Source organism: Alternaria dauci, chromosome 5 (assembly GCF_042100115.1).
Source record: "Alternaria dauci strain A2016 chromosome 5, whole genome shotgun sequence".
Classification (NCBI taxonomy): domain Eukaryota; kingdom Fungi; phylum Ascomycota; class Dothideomycetes; order Pleosporales; family Pleosporaceae; genus Alternaria; species Alternaria dauci.
In genome coordinates this window covers 2673676-2693905 of record NC_091276.1, presented here as the reverse complement: position 1 = coordinate 2693905, position 20230 = coordinate 2673676, and the positions used below count along the sequence as shown (strand labels likewise).

The window sequence follows — 20230 nt, the reverse complement described above, 5'->3', positions numbered from 1 at the left end:
GTACTTGAAGGTAGCATCGAGAAGCCCATAGGACACGGGTGAAGTCACTGCAGCATAACCCTCAATGCACTGGTTCCAAGAGGTGAATCATGTCTTCATCTCCCAGGTGTCTTGCAATATCCAAGGGTGTACGACCCTTTGTATCCTTTATATTTCTGTCCGCTCCCCTCTGAAGCAGAAAGCGGGCTACACCGACCTTTCCGAGTTCAACCGCTCTGTGTAACGGAGTGCCAAGGCCTTTGAAGTGTTCGTGATTCCAGGAATCTACGTGTTTTGCGTATTGAATCTCGCCGAGAGGTGCGCCTTTGGAGACGAGCTCCTGCATGACTGCGATAGTATCCTGACTTCGCTCGACAGCATGGTGCACCAACTGTCCCTTTTCAACGCTCTCTAGCTCAAGCAGCACGCTGATAGTTGATAGCTGGGCACGACTAACGGCGAAAGACATGGGAGTGATGTCCAAGTAACACCCAGCATCGGGCCTCGCATTGTGTTCAAGGAACCATTGAGTGAAATCAGGGTCATCGACAAAACAGCTAAGAAACTTCAGCTTAGAACATTTGGTCGATCAAGGCTCCTTCTACTCACGCAAGCACTGGGGGGTGGAGGTTATCCCATGTCTCATTCACATCCCATCCACTCTCGACAAATGCCTCAAAGACTTCCTTTGATCTCGTTTCGATGGCCTGTCTGATGTACATTTCGTTCATTCTCAAGCCTCGAGATAGCAGTAGCTTGATGATCTTGGGCCGGGCAGACTGCACAGCAGACAGAAGCACGGGCCAAAGCTCACACAAAGATTGGTTTTTTTGCTCGAACACTTCTAGGCATCTGTGGAAGGCCTCGTTGACGCCTTGGTTATCAAGATCTCCGAGGTGGCATAACTGGGACAGAGTAGAAATCTCCTCGGGTGGAAGACGATCATTAGTAGGAGGCGGCAGGATTGGTATCGAAGCCATGGAGATGCTGTGCATACGTGTGCTATCGGGGAAGTACAGACTCTCTTGTGAGAACACGAAAGCCTGAAATAGGATAGTGGTGGTGCCTCAACATTGAGAAGGCAATGTTAAGGCCAAACAGAACTGTAGGTGGAATTGCAAAGCCCCAAGTAGATGATTTATGTCTGTTTGCGATGTCGACTATGCAAGGGTATCGCTACTCGGTGAGTGAGATCATCGACCAGAAAGTCATAAGTTAGACCTGGCATCTCTTTCAGCTTATCGGCTTCACTAGACAACGACTGCCAGGGCTTGGTATCCGTCCACTGGCGAAACGACATTGAGTTGACCCGACGTGAGCGGCACGCGGGTAAGTCGTAGTGGCGGTCAGCCCGACGGTCACTACCGGAGGGGCACTGAGGTCTGCCAGACAACACCGTTACCACCCTCACGATGCGACCCGAACAAGACTGCAACACCAACGTCACCCGTCCAGCTCTCGCCAGCCCTAGAAGCCATCGAGGCTTCGCGAACCACGGCACGTCTTCCAATAGCGGGCAGAGCGATTGAAAATTCGCCGCCCTGGAGGCCGGGCCCCACGCTCGTTGAAGCCCTCGCCGCTAGTTGTTGGCCCGAGCCAGGTTCCGTCCCCGAGATTACCCGACCTAAAAATGGCGGACCCTGACCGTGGTGGCTCGCAGAAAGGAGAGGCGTGGGAGACTTGGGCTCGAAGAGGCATGTGAACACTTGTACATCCCCACAGTGGATTTTCCATGTTGAATTGACGGCTGCGGGCTGCCTGTAGACGCGGTTTCGTCAGAGACTATCCATGGTGTGGCTGCTACGGCAATGCTGGTGGGCGTCTATTAGCAGCCACAAGGGAGAGAAACATTGTTGTTATTGTACAGTAGGTCTACCGGCAGTAATCAGAAAATAGTCAAAGTCAAGTGAATCACAGAGCCCATCGTGACAGCCTTGTCGTATTCACTGTCTCCCACACTCCGCGTTTCCGAGGTGTTGATGAGGAAGCGCTCGGGATAGCGGGCAAGGAAACTAGCACGTGATGGGCCTAGTGCGACTTAGCGCAGCTGGCAGAATTTGTCGCAGCTTCGCTACAAAACGCCTTTCCTCCCTCAACGCAGCACCAGCATCTGCAACCTCACCCCTCTCAACCAATCTCCCCTCTACACGTCTTCAAGATGTCGGGAACACAGCAAGACAAGAGTTTGTTCGGAATGCCCGTATGTAACTTATCCTCGGACTCGCCAGCTGTTCAGTTCGACAACCGTGTAGCCAGCAATAGTTGCAGATCTATCTCAATTGCATCAATGGGGCTCTCTCCAGCGATTCGGCAATACCCTGAGATGGAGTCGACTTTACTGGCTGTGCGCGCGTTGGCTGGATGGATGCATGGTCAAAGTGCGGCATTTACTTGGAACTTGGGCTAACGATCAAATCAGGGCTTTGTGGTCGACTTCCTGAGTACGTCCCATCACCATCGACAACTCCATCAGCACGAGTGCCATTGGCACGTGAGCATGATGCGAGCACCGTCGGCAATTGCTTGCGTCCATGTCAGACACTAACAGCTTATCAGTGGGCGGTGTTTCCGCTGCCGTCTCGAAGACCGCTGCCGCTCCCATCGAGCGTGTCAAGCTCCTCATCCAGAACCAGGTACGCTCCATCAATACGACCCCGCACATTTACAATTTTTAACACCCCGCAGGATGAGATGCTCAAGTCCGGTCGTCTCGACCGCAAGTACGACGGCATTGTCGAGTGCTTCAGCCGTACCGCCAAGAACGAGGGTGTCCTTTCCCTCTGGCGTGGTAACACTGCCAACGTCATCCGTTACTTCCCCACCCAGGCGCTGAACTTCGCTTTCCGCGACACCTACAAGTCCATGTTCGCCTACAAGAAGGAGCGTGACGGTTACGCCAAGTGGATGGCCGGTAACTTGGCCTCCGGTGGTGTAAGTACACTCGCTCAATGCCTACTGGTACACAATCTAACAACGACAGGCTGCCGGTGCCACTTCCCTCCTCTTCGTCTACTCCCTCGACTACGCCCGTACCCGTCTTGCCAACGACGCCAAGTCTGCCAAGAAGGGTGGTGAGCGCCAGTTCAATGGTCTCGTAGACGTCTACAAGAAGACCCTCGCTTCCGACGGTATCGGCGGTCTCTACCGTGGTTTCATGCCCTCCGTTGCTGGTATCGTTGTCTACCGTGGTCTGTACTTCGGTATGTACGACTCGATCAAGCCTGTCCTCCTCACCGGTTCCCTCGAGGGTAACTTCTTGGCCTCTTTCGCTCTTGGTTGGGCCGTCACCACTGGTGCCGGTATCGCCTCCTACCCCCTTGACACCATCCGTCGCCGCATGATGATGACCTCCGGTGAGGCCGTCAAGTACAAGGGTACCATGGATGCCGCCCGCCAGATCGTCGCCGCCGAGGGTGTCAGGTCTCTCTTCAAGGGTGCTGGTGCCAACATCCTCCGTGGTGTTGCTGGTGCCGGTGTCCTGTCCATCTACGACCAGGCCCAGCTCATCCTCTTCGGCAAGAAGTTCAAGGGTGGATCCGGTTAAGCGCCTTTCTTCCCTCTTCGATACCCCCAGCCTGCGTTTATGTGGTGGAAGCAGCTAATCGCGACGTGAGAGATGGGGATGGGGTGTACGTGTATGAGGACGACCAGACGCTCTGCGGGCCGACGGTTGTCCTTGATAACGAAAAGCACGATCCCGGGGTGGTAAAACACTCTTGTACTTTATACATTCACACGTCATATCCGGCTTGCAATGCTTTTGTCTCTTGCCTGTACTTCCTCTTTTCATCGCTTGGTGCAATGGGGAAAATAGTGGTCTATAGAAAGTCATGGGTTTCTTTGTACGCAAAACTATTCCGCTATCGAGTGACGATGTGCAATACGAGTGATGTACTGCCCCTGCCTATGCCGCCCCCTCCAAGCACACTCAAAACCCCCCACCATTCTTCCCCTTGACCGCCCTCCACACACTCTCCTCGCCCTTCTTCAACGCCTCACCCGCTTTGTTCAACATACTCCACGCCTGCGCTCCAACACCCTCACCCCCGCCATCCCCTCCAGCGCCACTCGGCCCACCAATACCCCCTCCAACCGTATACGGCGCGTTATCCGGCGCCTGGACGTAACCCGGCGGGTGTTCCAGGCTCGTCCGCGTAGGCTGTGCTTGTGCCGTATCAGCTGTCTGGAAAGGACTCGCTGCCGGGCCGTAGTTGAGTGTTGTTGGACCTGGTTTATGACTAGCCGCTGGTGTGGAAGTAGAAGAAGAGGGTATGGTAGAGCGGGTTGCGAGCACAGAGTCTGAGGGAGGGGGATGGGTGAATTGTGGTGGTGGGGCGTGGACGTAGGCTTGTCGCGTTTCGGTCGTTATGAATGTTGCTGTTGGAGTAGGAGTTGCACCTGGTTGGGGCGCTGGTGGCGATGTAGTGTCGTTGTTATCCCGGTTGTTCTCGGTCATTCCTGTGCTTGTTGGTGCGGCGGGGCGAGCGCCGGGTTGGGAAGCTGGGGGCTGGGAGACGACGCCTTGTGTTGTTGTTGCGGGGACGTAGGCGGGCGTTGTGCGTGTGGGTGGGGGGTTGTTATTGCTGTGAAGAGTGTCGTTGGAGGCGGTCGAAGGGGTTATGCCGTCTGCTTTGGCGGCTGTCGTGGGCGTGGGCGTGATGGGGGCGTTCTTGTGGATGGGGATGGGGGGCATGTTGGGCAATATGCTTTGTGGATTGTTTGGGGAGTTGGTGTGGGCTTTTGTGAGTTGAGATTCGTACTGTGAAGTCTGGATGGTGAGTATGGTGGTGTAGTTGTGCGTGAGGACGAGACGATGACTTGCGAGGTGGATTTGCTGAGTAGCGGATTCAGACGTGTGGACAGGTTGTAAGCTGTTTGTTGCTGCCTTGTGCTATGTTCTGCTGTCCTCTTTCGCGCGCTCTTTGGTTCGCCTGCTAGAGGTGGTTGCTGCTTTGGGCGATGATGTCACTCTGGCACGTGAAACTTTCCAAGCTTCGTCCATCCGTAAAACCTTCTTTGGACGTCTGCAGCCAGGCCTTCAGAATCACTCAACACTGTTTTATTTCATGCGATACACCAGAGGCGACATTGCTGGCAGAGCTATGCGTCTTCGCGCCGGTCTGACACTATCATTCGGCAGGAATCCAACCTGCTACAAGCTGCATGTGCTGACGCTTGGCTCTCCCAGGCTTCATGTATATGAAAGAAATCACCGCATTTGGTATGACTAAACTACGCCCCTTCTCTACTTCCCGTGTGTCCCAGCCACTCGTCATGTGGCTGTGCCGTGCTCCCGAGAACGGTTGTTCGGCGCAGTCAAAACATCGCCCAGAAATCCAAGAGAAGCTTCGCATTTGTCTCGTCCCTTACTCGATCCCTCCCTTCCTGCTACAGGGAATTCTCAAGTTATCCACATTTGTTACCACAGCATTGGGCAGCAGCGTGGTTATCGGCTATGTTATGTTCAGGACCTGGAACAAGCAATGGGCCGATGGCAATAACGATCATCAAGTCCAGACGCCTCGGTAAAGACAGAGATTTCCTACAATCTTAACAGAATGACGGAAAACAAAAGTTGTGCACGCAACTACTCATGTTTCAATAAATCGACCTAATGTTCCTGCGGTCCACCGGATTGCAGGTTGCCAGACGCCTGCATTTCACATCGGCCAGCACCGCATCCGCATCCGGCATCCCACGCCATATCGAGTGGTGCAATACACCAGATCCATATATTCAAAATTGACTACATGCATCAGGACCATGTCCGCACATTTCATACATGTTCTTCACCGATCCCTCACGACTCAAGCTACCCCTTCCACCAGTCGATCCGTCACGATAGCGGCAAGCGCCCGTCATGTCTCCACTGATCCCATAGTCACGACATTCCTGCGGGTGCACAGTTATGGTCACCGAATGCGAGATTGTTTCGAACGACATCCTTTGCAATTTTACAGGTCAAGAAGTGGAGCTTCTCACGGCCGTTTCAATCCCGTTCTGGTTAGTCGTTTCAAACAGAATCCTGCTGCATGATTGCCAAGCCCACTTGACATGTTCGCGACGTTTGCCCGCCACACGGTACCTGGCTAGGGAAGAGTGCTCAGCCGAGATCGTGAGTGACGGACCATGTCTTCCACTGTGGTGGGCCGCCCAGGAGAGAGGATTGGTGCGAAAAGCTTGAAACACTGTGCCCCCAGCGCGTATCCCTTCGGACGTCGGCAAGGACTTCATTACGGCGACGGAGGCACTGCAGACGCCCAGCACTGGGAGTGAGCGGGGTACTGGATTGTATATAAGGTCTTGTATCACCGTCCCAAGAGCTTTTTGGCAGCAAAGCTCTTCCATTCTTTTCTACACCAACAACTCCAGTCCTTCGCTTTTTCCCTTCACATTCATTTTCCAACTTCAACAACAACTTCCTTTTGACAATGAAGTTCTCAATCATGTCTCTCGGCCTCATGGCCGTCTCTGCTCTGGCAGCACCTATGCCCTCTCAGATCGCACCCAAGCGTGCCGGTCTTGCCAAGCGCGCTGCATCCCTGGAGGATGTTGCCACTACCGGTTTCGCTACCCAGAACGGAGGAACCTCTGGAGGAAAGGGAGGCAAGACCGTCGAGGTCGCCTCCCTCAGCGAGTTGCAGGCCGCCGTCAAGGGTGAGGATGCCGCCATCGTCCTCATCACCGCCCCTATCAAGGGAAGCGGAGAGAACGTCAAGATCGGCAGCAACAAGTCCGTCATCGGAAAGGACTCTTCCGCCGTCCTGACCGACTTCACCCTTACCGTCAAGGCGGCTAAGAACGTCATTCTCCGCAACTTTGCCATGGAGAAGGTCGTTGGTGGCGATGCCATTGCCATCCAGGAGGCCCAGAACGTTTGGGTTGACCACGTAGACCTCTCTTCCGACAGGGACCACGACAAGGACTACTACGACGGTCTCCTCGACGTCACCCACGCCGCTGACTACGTCACCATCTCCAACAGCTTCATGCACGACCACTGGAAGTGCTCTCTCGTCGGCCACTCTGACAGCAACGGCGGTGAGGACAAGGGCCACTTGACCGTCACCTACAACAACAACTACTGGCTCAACATCAACTCGCGCGGCCCCTCTTTCCGCTTCGGAACCGGCCACCTCTACAACAACTACTACGAGAACGTCTCTGACGGCATCAACACCCGCCAGGGCGCCCAGCTCCTCGTCCAGAACAACGTCTTTGTTGGCTCCAAGAAGGCGCTCTACAGCACTGACGGTGGCAACGCTGTTGCCGAGGGCAACGACTTTGGTGACAGCGAGAACACTGCGCCCAAGGGCTCGCTGGCCAAGGCTCCTTACGAGGTTCCTGAGCTCCTTGAGGCTGCTGCTGTCAAGGCGGCTGTTGTTGGCACTGCTGGTGTTACCCTCAAGTTCTAAGCGATGAGTGTAGTATAGGGTTATGCTAGAAGGATATGATCTCAGGATTATGAATCAAAAGCATCCAGGGATGGAAAAAGGATTGGGAGAAAGGGGTTCTCAAAAGCTTTCGAATTGTATATATTTTGATAGCTGGTTTCTTGTAAATATGGACGCTGTGCGGACAGTATTTTTGTCAATGAAAAGGACGCTTTTCGTTGCAGTTTATCGGTGTCATATTTGCTTGTGAGTACTTACTGCTGATGTTTTGTTCGCTGCATATGAACATGGTGATGTCTTCCAATTCAAAATAGGGCTGCGGAGGTACTTGCACATGACATAAGTTATGCTACCGAGGTGCACATCCCTGCATCACTGCTATTCGCCAAGGTACCGGTACAGCACGGGTACAGTCACTCATCTCATCAGTGTCCACAACACTACATATCATCGTGCAAGAAACCAACAAATCTCGCGTCCCATCTGAGGCACGGCTTACACGCAATCACTCGACCTATGAGACTGGATATCTCGGACTCAATGCAGCTGGAAGTGAGACTGCGCCGCAAGCTTACGTAGGTACTGTCTCCCCGCTTCCACTCTACATGCAACAGCCGCAGCTCGCAGGGCTGGGTATTCCATGGCGTCTTTTACAGGGACGGAACGAGGGTCAAAGGAATTGCACATGCTATTGAGCGATAACGGCAGCATGACGACAAACTGTGCTGATGCTCTACGATCATCAGCGCTCCATCGAAGCATACCCCAATGATTATCGCGATACACTAGGCCTGCACCAGGAGCTCGAAAGCGACTTTACACTCCTGTAGATCAGTGCTGCATCTCCGAATATACTGAAGGCGCCAAAGCGGCTCTAGATTGGCAGGTCAGCGACCGATAACAGCATGTCGTGGAGATTCCCATGCGTGTGTGGTTTTATACGATGACTGCGTTCAACGTAGCAGCCAGGCTGGATGCCGCAGTGCCAGAACTGAGCACACCACCAGTGATCAAGACTGTATACGGCCGCTTCTCATAAGCATTCACTACTGACCAAGACAATTCTCTTCAACTAGAACAATTCTCTTCGACCAAGACGTCAGCCAAGATATTCACCAAGATATCCACGAAGACGTCCACATAGACGTCCACTGAGGCACCTGCTTAAACACTCACCAAAGCATTCCCATTTCTGTTGCGCTCAGGTGAGAGACACCCATTTCTATCGCGTTCAGGTGAGAGAAATACCCCGCTCCGACCGCGGCGCAGGCAGCAGGCGCGCCCCAGGTGAGATTGGGTAGTGGGGTATATAGAGCAACTTTCCCTACTCTTCCTCCATCTCTCCTACACCTCACCCCATCTCTTCTACAATCCTCATCGTGATTGGCACGATCAAACCTTTCTGCTTATGTCTGGCTGAGGTGCCATGGCTATTGTCAAGATCCGTTATATCGATCGCGTGAATGATCCGACATTCACTGAGTTTCGGAGCAAGACGCCGAGGCGCACCGGGTGCGACCCAGAGATCGGACTACTGGAGGTGAACGACCTTTACCTCTCTCTAAACCATGAGAGGTCAACGGCCAACTGGTACTGCTCAGCGCGACCGTCAGTGATGCCATCAACAGCGCCAGCCATCTGCCCGACAGGTGAACTGGAGCTCATCTACCGAACGGCCAACACCATCAGCAAGATCCCGCATAGATCAAAGAAGCAAATTGCTGTACCGGGCCATGTCGGTGAGGGAAGTCCACTCTCATCGATCTGTGCGGCACCCGTGCTGGCGGTCCTGCCTTCACCTGCGCACCAATAACCTATCAACAACCGGACGACGTGACCGAACACGAGTCTTCACACGACTACATTCTTGTCACCATTCACTTCTACACCACTGAGCATCGGGAGCAGCCCACTCGTTCCTTCGGAGACGACGTCATCAAATGGCTGGGGGAGCGAGCCGGTCCGCAAGGTATTCGCAAGTTCATACACAGAATCATCAATCATATCGAGGACCTGCCAACCGAGTTGGCAGAGTCCGAGAAAGGGAGGAAAATTATTCGGCAACCCCATGGCCCCATAAACACCGTACTCAAGCGACAACTAGCATCGGCAGCGTCGATGCAACGGAGCGACGATCCGACAAACTCGTCACCTCTGCTTACGAGGGTTCAACGAGCCGTACAGGACGTGCTCAAACTTTCTGCGTTCCCGGAAGGGGTGGCGGTCGAGATTGGTGAATTCGCAAACCATCTCACCGAGGATGATCGTTCCAATACGGTCAAGAAGATAAGGGCCAGTTTGTTCCGGTTCGGAGCGGAACTGGAGAGTCTGGAGGCGCCCGAAGTCACCAATGATCCTTGACTCGAGGAGGCGTTTCGCAAAGTGCTACCTGCTCTTGGGCAAGAGGCCAAAGCGCTTCAGAGGAAAGCGACAGATCTGGAGCATGTCAGTATCACATGAATATCGGGAAGATTTCGCTTACGTTGGATAGCCACACTCCAGTACAGACATCTCTCCAGAGGAAGATGCAAACAACCAAGACGCTCCTGAACTTCGCCTCACAGAGGCACAAATGAAAGACAGAGTATGGATTGTCAACTACATCTTGATGAAGTTCATGTCAGCGGACACTGAACTTGCCGGAGAACTGAGAGTCGCTACACGTCACATCACGACCAAGTTTCTAAATCCGACGGACGAGCCTGACGGCACCGCCGTCGACACCATGATGGACTCACACGAGTTCATCGAAGCGTACAAGACTCGATTCGGACAAGACCTGCCTAGGACGATCGCTGCAGCAGGTTGGAACCAATACATCGGGCAACGGTTTGTTCCCTATCAGATCGAACAACTGACCCCATTTATCTCCGACTACCTTAAAGGCTGGGGAGACGTCCAGGGTGCGTCCACAGAGGAACAAGCTAAGTTCAGGACAGAGATCCAATATCTATATCAACAAGCCCAAGCGCAAAGCTGGCAGGTCTTTTTGGAGACAAACAAGATGCAGATAACGAACACGATTGACTACATCATGACGCGCCATTCTGAGCGACATCACGGCCAAGTTTCTAACTCGACTGTCGAAGATCGGCTCCCATGCATTTCGTACAGCAATTTCAAGCTCGTCTTAGACGGTGACATCAAGGATACAGCTCACTTGGTTCTCCAGCAGAGACCCGCCAGAAGCCTACAAAGTGAACCGGCACGCTCTGAATGGAAACAAAAGACAATAGTCTACGCCCAGCGAGGCTCATGGCAATGTCAAGGGCGGTCAGGAGGTAGAAGTAGTCCTTAAGCAAGCTGCCAGTCACCCACTCAACCAGACTGAGTGGGTGAACCCACAACTACCTCTTATACCACATATCACACAAGCGAATACTGTGTTGAGAGCCAAGCCGATGAATCAGCAACAGTGGGGATAATCTTCGAGGTCCTGACGACCTTGGTCGATGCCAACGTCCCACTCCGATCACACGACATTCGCTATGGTGCCGCAGAAGACCTCCTCCAGGTCCAGCCTAATCAACAAATGGGGGTATCAGAGATCGGAGAAGAACTCAATCACAGCGTCGCTTCTACAAACGGGGGAATTACAAGGACATACACCAAGAAGAGTTCTCGACCAGACACCTGGCAAGACCGAGTCAACCTGCCAGACAAGAGACCGCTATTCACCCGGATAATCTTCAACACAGAAACAACAACACCACTACGTTCTGGTGAGAAACGTAAGCTCTCGAAAATAGAGCACACGAACGTCCTGTACGGCGATAGAACCAACTTAACCACTTTTCCCTGCTGAACTCACACCAACCAGTGGTACTGCAGGTTAACAAAACAAATGCAGCAAGCCTTAACAACACGCAGACAACCCGGATGCACGTCAGGCCAAGGGGTGGCACTTTCTCCGACAACGGCAAATTTCCGTGTCAACTAGAAGACTGTTGCATGAAGCCTGGAGATGCATTCCACACACTGGAATACCTCCAAGGCCATGCACTGGAGTTTCACGACCAAATTTCTACACCATGTCCAATACCAGGTTGCGAAAAACCAGAGCCAATCAACAACATCGACGAACTCACTTCCCACATGGAAGAACACTTGCAGCCGCAGTCAAATAAGGCCCACGCCGCCTACTTTGTTGCTTGCCAACAACCACGCTGCGAGTATTCCTTTCCAAGAAACACCCTGCTAGTCTATCAAAACCACCTCGCAAAGGCCCATGGGATATTCAACATAAGGCTGACCAAGGAAGACGGCGGAGACCTTTGCTTCACATGCCTGGTACCAGACTGCGGTAACAAGGGACAGTTCCCTATAAATGATCGCAAGGGCAAGTGTGGAGTCTACACAGGTCACCTGGTCGAAGACCACGGCTTTATATCTCCCTTGTCTCGTCTAATCTACCAGCCGAAGCTCTACACAAACGCCACGGCATGGTTCGCAACCGAACGAAACAGGTCTTTTTGGAGACGAACAAGACACGGCTAGCGAAGATCGTAGAACACATCAACACACATCATTCTGAAGGCAGCGAGAGTACAGTCCTAGGGGTATCATTGGGTCCTATGTTGAAGCGCCTGGATATAACTGTATGAGTGGATAGTAGAAGAAGGCAGTGTACTGGTGCGTGGGGTAAAGTCTGTGGCGTACACGGGAGATACCAAAGCTAAGCAGTGAAGATTTACGAACTAAGACTCTTTCCCAACATTCATTATCTCTTTTGCTTCGTGCACTACCCGACACATTTGGTATGTGAAAACGCTCGTATCATAGTTTAGCTCATACAATACATGCTATGTTGATACTATCGACCACTACGGTCTGACACACATGCAGCTGGCGGTACTCTACATATCCCAGTGCCGAAATAGGTGAGTAGATGATTTCCAACCCTGATCGTTGTGGGCTATCTCGATCGATCGATTCTGTAACCGAGATCCATGCGCTATGCCAGGACGTAGCCGGTGTCGCATCGAAGTACAAGTACTGAGACTATCGATGTCTAGGACTACCCGGCAGTCCCCCTTCTAGAGACGATCGCAACCAAGATTCTCAGTATATTGCTGGCTCTAGATTCCTGTTTCGCCCTCTGCTAGCGGACGCTGATTCCTCAGTCAATGTTCGTCAGCGTTGTGGTTCGGTCCGCGTGTAGCCCAAGAACCTGCGTTCCTGCCCACAAGCACTACTCCAATCGGTGTCGAACACCTGCGTAAACACTGTATCCTCGAGGAGACCATCAGCTAGCGTCGTCGTCGGCACGGCAACCACTCTCGTATTCTCCTTTCTCTCTGATGTTTTGTTGATGCTGACTTGCCTGCGTACATAGTAGTACCTGGGCCACTGGTGCCCGTTCTTGTCCACACTTGACTCTATTTGATTCTGACACGAGCCATTCGGCATCATACCCCAGAATCTTACATTCGAGCCCAAAGCACTCATATATGATAGTGTCTCTGTGGCGCAGTGTTGCATAATAGTTCGCATCGCCTCGACATCCACGTCGGCGATTGGGTTTTCGGCAGTTGGTACATAAGGTCGGCCAGAGTCTCTAGGAAATTCGATAGCGGGAGGTGTATAGACGCGGACGCATTTCAGTGTATTGTGGGCTGAGACAACAGTGTGAGGCGTCACCGTCAGTGTCTGCAGTAATCCATGAACGATGCAACTAGTTGCTTACCAAGTATTTTTCTAGTTCCGATGCTGCGTGAACTTCTCCATTCATTTTTCCTAGCTTGAAATTTGAGATGGCATGGTCTACCTCGCCTAGGCGCACTAGAGGAAAGTCCACTCGAGACCTTCAAGACGCGGAGTCGATTGAAGGAGTTCATCCAAATCGTTTACAGTGAGCCACATTGTAGGACAGTATATGCCGAGATGTCGGAGAGAAGAACCGTGGTAGATGATGCAGGAAACATCAACCATTCGCTCGCTGAGATCGAGCGAAAGCACCCGAAGGCCACTGAACGAACGCAAAAGTCTTTCGATCGCTCGTTCATCCTGATCCTTTTTACGATCGTGGTCGCCCCTCCACATGTGCAGGATGAGCTTGGTGAGATTGCAAAACCGTTCAAGTTTCGTCAGGAGAAGGTAGGCTTTCCTGCACCCCACCATCTGAAGACTCTCGAGCTTCGACAAGTCGACATGTTTTCGAATCAACTCGGCCGACCCCACATCCAACCTCATGCATTCCAAGCTCATATTAGACAACTCAAGTCTAGCACGTCGATCCTCATCCTTGTCTCCAGCTAGTCCTCCACAAGCGTTGTAACCCGCTCGTTCCAGCAAGTCGTCTCGACGCATAAGAAGCGGTCCGTCGAACCTACTAGTACAATGGTTCCTGATCCTAAGATCCTTGAGACACGGCGCTTCGAACCAAGAACCCAGCTGGCGAGTTATTGTCGACGAAACCAGTCGGGAAGGAGACCGTAAGAGAGTCGACATCCTCGCACCGAGACGCTGCCCATGACACTATATTCCGGTCTTTAAAGTCAATGACTTGTGCACTGTATCGCGTTCGATGATGAACCGCTAAGCGCTTTAGTCGTGACTGGTACCGAAGTACGGATACCAGTATAGTCGGGTCCACCACTATCTCATCATCACCGACCAAAGCGCGCAGACCGTCTTGAGGAAATGCGCCAATGACCATCTGGAGCATGGGGTCTGTAATGACATCTTCATGTTTTTCCCAACATCCATCGACAATGAAGAGGTTGCGAACATGACGTGTAATGCCATTGTTGGGATTTAGGAGTGTACCTATCGTCCGCGTGGTGAGTTTGCGTTTTTGAAGTTTGAGATTCTCGAAGAGCATAGGCGCCATGATGTGTCGGTATTGGCGATTGGTCAGACATACGGCTGCCTGGGTGGTCCTCTCTCGTACGAAGGCGAAAATTTTGGCCTTGATCTCCACTGGAAGGCTGGAAGGGTTGGGTCGGCCATCGCAGATGTAGTTGAGAGTTGGATGATTTAGGGGCGTTTATGGCAGGCTGCCAAAGGGAGATGGTTGAAGGTTTTGGTTGTGGAGGATATGATGCGAAATGTTAGGCAGCAGTCTTTTATAGTTGCACAGGCGCGCCGCAGGAGCAAGCGTTCTTTTACCTCCAAATTTTCTCATTTGAGAGAACCTGTTCGTTCAGATTATTGAGGATTTTAGAAGTTGTGATTGGCTCAAGCTGATAAGGAGATCGAATCCTTTCCTACAAGTATTTAGTATATTACAGTTCATCCTTTGAAAATTCAGAGTATGCTGTGTACATATAGGATGCTGTACAGCCGAGATACAATCTACAAGGACATAAACAGACCTACTATCATATAGTAAGGCCCCGGGACTCGCATTCTCCGAGCCATTGGACGCCTTGTCGCCCCGCTTATTTCATTGGTCAAGCGCAGCGATGGCTCTGCTCATCGAGGGGCTCGTATTTGTCATCAGCAAACAGTAAGTTCAACAATCCATGGAAACGTAGTATGCTAAACACGCGGTACCGATGATATACAACCCCAACTCAATCGCATGCAGACCAATACCGGAAACGAGGGCTTTCTCCCCATCCTTCCCAACCCTGCGACGCACATTCGGCTGCTTGTCGTCTTCGCTGGTGGTGAGGCAGGCGTCGCTGACATTCAAATCTCACTCATCTCTGTTCCGTTCCATGACGCACCAGCCTATCATGCGGTTTCGTATACGTGGGGCGATCCCGCGTCCGAAGAAGATATCACAATATGCAAAAGCGATAACGGGGACTCGAAGAACAGAAGCAATGACCGTCGACGGATGACGGTCCGCAAGAATTGTGCAAATGTGCTGCGACAATTAGCCCATTTCAAGACGACGAAGTACTACTGGGTGGACGCAATTTGTATCGACCAAAGTAATGATACCGAGAAGAGTTATCAAGTCGCAATGATGGGGGAGATTTTCAGTCGTGCGGATTGCGTGCTATCTTGTGTTGGCATGCATGAAGATGACAGCAAGTTCATGGCCGACACGCTTAGGAGTTTCGATACATACTTGGCTTCACACGGAAAATCATCTGCAGTCTTCAGCGACCGAAGTGGTGAATGGACGGATGAGAAAGGCTGGACACTCTGGCATAGTGAGCACTGGCTGGAGGCCCTCGCAGACGAGGACACAGTACGACTTTATCAGGCTCTTGATGCTTTCGCTCGACGGCCGTATTTCTGGCGCATCTGGATCCTGCAAGAATTGTTTGTTGCTCGTCGACTAGTCTTTCTATGCGATCTTGACGAGCTTTCGCTTCCCACACTTCTTTTCTGGTGGTCCGATGCAAAAACCCAATGGCTTTTCCGGCATCGAGATGACATTGCGGCAGGCAAAGAGCCACCTATCCTACTGCGCAAACTCACGGCGTCAGAAGCCGGCAAGGATTACTTGAGTAGAGTGCAATGGACTGATGTGCTCAGATTTCTTGATGATGGAGGCTCAGGTCTCGGTGCTGGATTCGAAGACATGCTCCGCGAGCGAGCAGTTGCTTTTGATGAGACGACCGAACGACAGCAATTGTTCTTAACAAAGATGCTTGCCATGTGCGAAGACCGATATTGTCAGGATCCGCGGGATTATGTGTACGGCACCCTTTCCTTAACGGACTGGGCTGACGGTACGACATCCACGCTGGATGGAATTTTGATTCGGCCAGCTGCAAACAATGACGGTGTTCTTCGCCCGGACTATACGAAGTCCAGCTATAATTTAGCGAAAGAAGTTATGCTGAACTTCGACCAGATTGGCGAGGTTGTTAAGCTAGTCATCCACATGCTTCGGCTTGGCTCGGATGTGGAGGAAGTAGAATCAGGGATTGACTCTCGCCGTCAGAGAACCGTTACCACAGCACCAATTGCGGACGAGGACCTAGTTGATCTTGCCGACGAGGACCTAGTTGATCTTGCAAACGAGTCAGAACAGGAGCATTTAGAACTCGTGGAATGTGGCTTCCAGATCACACCAGAAAGTGTCTGGAGGATAGAACGGGCCACAGATTCCACGTATGTGTACATTCACGCGGTAGATCGATCTGACCACTTTCGCGCACTTGCAAGCGCGACAATACATGTCAATGATTGGATTGTACCTACAGCGTACGGTTACGGCTTTGTCCTCCGTCAGGTCAGTGAGGCAAGCAAGTATTTCCAGATTGTCGGAAAAGTATGGTTTCCCCCAGAGCTTCTACCGAATGATCTTGAAATGACTGCTTTCAAGTTGTGGCTTGGGGTTGATGACATCCTAGTACATCTGGCAGGTGGGCTCGCATCTATTCTCTCGGAAGACAAAGCAAATAGACCGGGAGAAAGGGTACTTGAGCTCATCAATGACGACTTTTGTGGGGAGCCATACTCCAGTTGCGTTGTGTGGAGCCATACTCCAGTTGCGCTATGATTCCGGGGGAGCAACGCACTGGTACAGCCGACGATTTCTTGGATGGTACAAAGACTTATACTTTGCCATTAATCGGGGATTGGCATCTCTCTATGGTGGAAAACTCCGAACGTGCGTAGAAATGGAGTTTCTGATTATGTTAAAGCGTCTAGAGGGGAGGAGAAGAAGAGCATTCTTATACTTGCGAATCCTCTCATTTGAGAGACCTTGTTCGTTCAGATCGTTGAGCATGCACTGGCTTTACTCAAATGGGGGCGTTCAGCGACGTGCCACTCGATATGACGAGTGATCAAGTCTCCGCCTCCCTGTCAGATCTCCTCTCTTCCTATACTTCTTTTGCACTCCATCGCCATCTTGCAATGTCCGCGTGGAGACACCAGCACTTTATATACTCTCTTCCTCCATTCGGTCCCGACGCGGTCGAATGCGACTGCGCGTCTCTCGATGCGATCGCCCTGGTTACATTACGTGTTTTCTGCCTGCGTACAGTACATTTCTTCCCATAGCTGGTGACATTCTGAAGGAGGTTTCTTTGAATATCATTCAGAAACCCTTGTAGCCATGCAGGATACCCTTCTGAAAGTGACACTGGCATTTACGTCTCCGCCGTCAGATCATCCATGTCCATCTCCATTTGGTGACGACACCTCACTTGGTCTTCTTAACTTGAGAAGAGCTCTTGTTCGTTCGTGGTGTCGCCACCGGCGTCGCTGGCGACACCGCCCGCCTACTCAGAACCTACTCGTTAAGAGACGAAACAGGTTTATTTGCATTACGAGCGCTCTTGCGGACACTTGCGGGTGCAGGTTTCGGTGCATGAGACTTGGGGCGGCTAGTTTGAGACAAGGCGGGTCGTGTCGGTCTGGCGGAAGTGGATACTTCTGGGTCGTTGCCGTCAGGTATGATGGTGTTGTTGTTTGGTTCCGCTGGCTCGATGGATGGAGGTTGGACGTCTGGATCAAGGTCTTCGTTTTCAATGGTAGCAGTGGCGCCTTTGCTGTGGGACGATTCTACGTCATTCATCTGTACCGTCTCGTTCGTTGTATTGTCATCCATTTTCGCGGGCGACCCCAGCACTGAAAGCTCGACGCTTGGCCCTCCGCTAGGCAAAGGTGTATTCATGGTTGGAGAGGCCGTTTCGGTAACGGACTTTACAATGAGCTTATCCAAGCTGGGAGTTTGCTCGTCACCAAGGTTCTCTCTGATACGCAGAGCCTGAGATGGCTTAAGCGCCCCTTTGTCGTCTCCAGCAGCAAGCTTTCGCTTCGTACCTGTACGCATCGAGATAGGGGGCATGTCGGTTCGAAGGCCTCCATCTACCTGCACCGCGCCTTGCCTCCGCAGCACAGACGGGGACGCCTCGTCCAAGCCAATCGCAGGACCTTCGATTCTCTCATCTTCAGAAGCCTTCGAGGTCTTACTTCTATCCGGCACGACCCCATCATCTGCTTTATCAACTGACACTTCCTTCGCAAGTCTCACAGCTGGTCCCCCACCAGACGTAAGCACACCAACCCTAACCTTCTTAACCGGCCTACGCGTCTCTCCGTTACCGTCTGGCTTCCGCTTACCAGATCTAGGCGGCAGCGCCGCTAGTCCTTGTACATATCCCGATAGATCAATCTTCCCATCCCGGTACAGATACGCGATTGCTACGCTATCGAGTGTCTTATCTGGCGTGGCGGGCGATCTGATTAACGGGGTTGCGCGACCGGCTGGTGAGTCGTTGTGGGGAGGGGTTGATGGGATGATGCCGCCAGCGATTGAGAGAACTTGTTGAGAACTATGGAGTTTATGATCGGAACGGAGTGATGGTGATGGTGACGTTTCGAGGGAGCCAGGAAGAGGTATTGTCTGGGTTCCGGACGAGGTGAAGGACGTTGGCGGAGGCAGGGCCTCTGGTGCTTGGGGATCGGTAGCAGTAGTTTCGAGCCTCCCTTCGTCGTCTTCGTATTTTGACCTGAGATATAACATCTGCCTTTGTAGCTTGGAAACCTCTTCTTCAAGGTCCCTGCACCTTGCTGCTTCCTCTCGGAAACGTTCTTCAAGATATGCTTTCTCTTCATAAAGCTCACTCAACAAGGCATCTCCAACATCCTCTTCTTCAGCAATCGGATTATTGTCCTCAACTGGCTGCCTTAGACTCTGTAGCTGTTCCTGGAGTGACGCAATTTGCTTGCTGTGCTCTAATCGCGTCTCGCCGAGTTCTCTCTCCAGCAACGATATATCCCTCGTTGCCTTCTCTTCCTCTTCTCGCGATGCTTCTAGTTGCGAATTCAGAGTCGCGATTTCGGCGCGTACGTCTGGCAGAAGCTTCGACACTGCTTCCAAGCCCTGTTCCGCTGTCTTTGTATTTTGGTTCGCCTGATCCAGCTTTTTCTTTATGGACACGACTTCTTCCTTGGCCTCTTTCGCTTCTTGCTGCGCCTCTTGCAGCTTTGTATTCAGAGAAAGTGCTTCCTGCTTGAACGCTTCAATCTCTATTTGCGCCGACTCGAGCTCTTCTTTACTGAAATCGAGTTGGGTCTTGAGATGGAACGCTTCTTGTTCGGCTGCTTGCGCCACATGTCGCCCCTCCTCCCCCGAAGCCCGTTGAGTCGTGGCCTGTACTTCCTTGAGACCGATTCCAGTCTGACCTTCTTCTACCATCTTCTCAGTCTTACTTCCACTACCCGTACTTGCTGTCCTCTGTGCGCTGTATTCCTCCAACTTCCTCTTCGCATCCTCCACCTCCCTCCGCAATCCATCGTCAGACCTGAGCTTCCTATGTAACCAAACATGAACACGATGCTTCAAAGCCAGCCACCTGGATCGATCAATCCCAGATACCGCCGGCGGAAGCGACCTCCGTCGTACGTGCCATGCTAGCGTCGCGCCTGCAGTGATGGCTGCAGCCAATGCGTATTTAACTGCGTAGGTTCTGGCGACGACATCATTTCGGTCCACGGCATTGTACGCGGTGACCACGTTTCTCAGTAAGCTCGGCGAGACGATGGCGTCAAAGTGTGTAGTCATGTATCTGGAAGCAGCAGGCGCGGTGAGCGCCGAAGTCGTGTATGTTGTCTTCATGATGGTATCGGCTGCGGTACTTGTCGCAGTGGTGGTCGCGAGACTGGTCCTGACACCTTGTACAAAGTCCGACGTACCTGGTGGAGTTTGGAAGGGGGTAGTGGGAAACATCCTTGATACGGGTCGCAATGCTAGGATAAAGGTTAGCGACCATACAGACAGGAGGTTGAGTGAGTATTCCAGACTCACGTTGATAGTCCGGCCTTGAATAACAACCGGTTACGCAACTGTGCGCTTGCTCAGTTCTTGTAACTTCCTTTCCGACGTCGGGGCTCTCGGTGTGATTGTATCGCGGTTTCGTGGCCGGCGTGCGTGATGTTGCGTGTTCGCAGTGGATAGAAGTGGTTCGAGGAAGAGGGGTAGCAAAACCGCCAATCGA

General features: G+C 52.2%; 5 protein-coding genes across 5 annotated transcripts; 2 read left to right on the top strand and 3 right to left on the bottom strand.

Annotated features, from left to right (window-relative positions):
• Window positions 1–61: 61 nt before the first annotated feature.
• On the bottom strand, window positions 62–710 carry ACET3X_006316 (uncharacterized protein; the record flags this gene model as incomplete). The annotated part of the gene is made up of 2 exons (XM_069452514.1): window positions 62–536; window positions 589–710. The coding sequence occupies 2 exons, from the start codon at window positions 708–710 to the stop codon at window positions 62–64; spliced, it is 597 nt and encodes a 198-aa protein (XP_069306676.1).
• Window positions 711–2068: 1358 nt separating this feature from the next.
• Window positions 2069–3828, top strand: ACET3X_006315 (uncharacterized protein). The gene is made up of 5 exons (XM_069452513.1): window positions 2069–2179; window positions 2399–2420; window positions 2536–2612; window positions 2665–2910; window positions 2960–3828. Exons 1-5 carry the CDS (start codon window positions 2138–2140, stop codon window positions 3521–3523), a joined length of 951 nt encoding a protein of 316 aa, XP_069306675.1. The 5' UTR covers window positions 2069–2137; the 3' UTR covers window positions 3524–3828.
• Window positions 3829–3907: 79 nt separating this feature from the next.
• ACET3X_006314 (uncharacterized protein) lies at window positions 3908–4672 on the bottom strand (the record flags this gene model as incomplete). The annotated part of the gene is made up of 1 exon (XM_069452512.1): window positions 3908–4672. The coding sequence occupies one exon, from the start codon at window positions 4670–4672 to the stop codon at window positions 3908–3910; it is 765 nt and encodes a 254-aa protein (XP_069306674.1).
• A 1653-nt stretch (window positions 4673–6325) lies between these two features.
• ACET3X_006313 (uncharacterized protein) lies at window positions 6326–7583 on the top strand. The gene has a single exon (XM_069452510.1). It carries the CDS (start codon window positions 6411–6413, stop codon window positions 7392–7394), a length of 984 nt encoding a protein of 327 aa, XP_069306673.1. The 5' UTR covers window positions 6326–6410; the 3' UTR covers window positions 7395–7583.
• A 9937-nt stretch (window positions 7584–17520) lies between these two features.
• On the bottom strand, window positions 17521–19851 carry ACET3X_006312 (uncharacterized protein; the record flags this gene model as incomplete). The annotated part of the gene is made up of 1 exon (XM_069452509.1): window positions 17521–19851. One exon carries the CDS (start codon window positions 19849–19851, stop codon window positions 17521–17523), a length of 2331 nt encoding a protein of 776 aa, XP_069306672.1.
• Between the last annotated feature and the right edge of the window lie 379 nt (window positions 19852–20230).

Excerpts from the sequence above, each read along its gene's own strand:
- ACET3X_006315 (XM_069452513.1), top strand. The coding sequence starts at position 2,138 with ATGTCGGGAACACAGCAAGACAAGAGTTTGTTCGGAATGCCC. Across the intron at positions 2,421-2,535 it reads CTTTGTGGTCGACTTCCTGA|TGGGCGGTGTTTCCGCTGCC; the intron begins GTACGTCCCATC and ends ACAGCTTATCAG. Across the intron at positions 2,613-2,664 it reads AGCTCCTCATCCAGAACCAG|GATGAGATGCTCAAGTCCGG; the intron begins GTACGCTCCATC and ends AACACCCCGCAG.
- ACET3X_006313 (XM_069452510.1), top strand. The coding sequence starts at position 6,411 with ATGAAGTTCTCAATCATGTCTCTCGGCCTCATGGCCGTCTCTGCTCTG.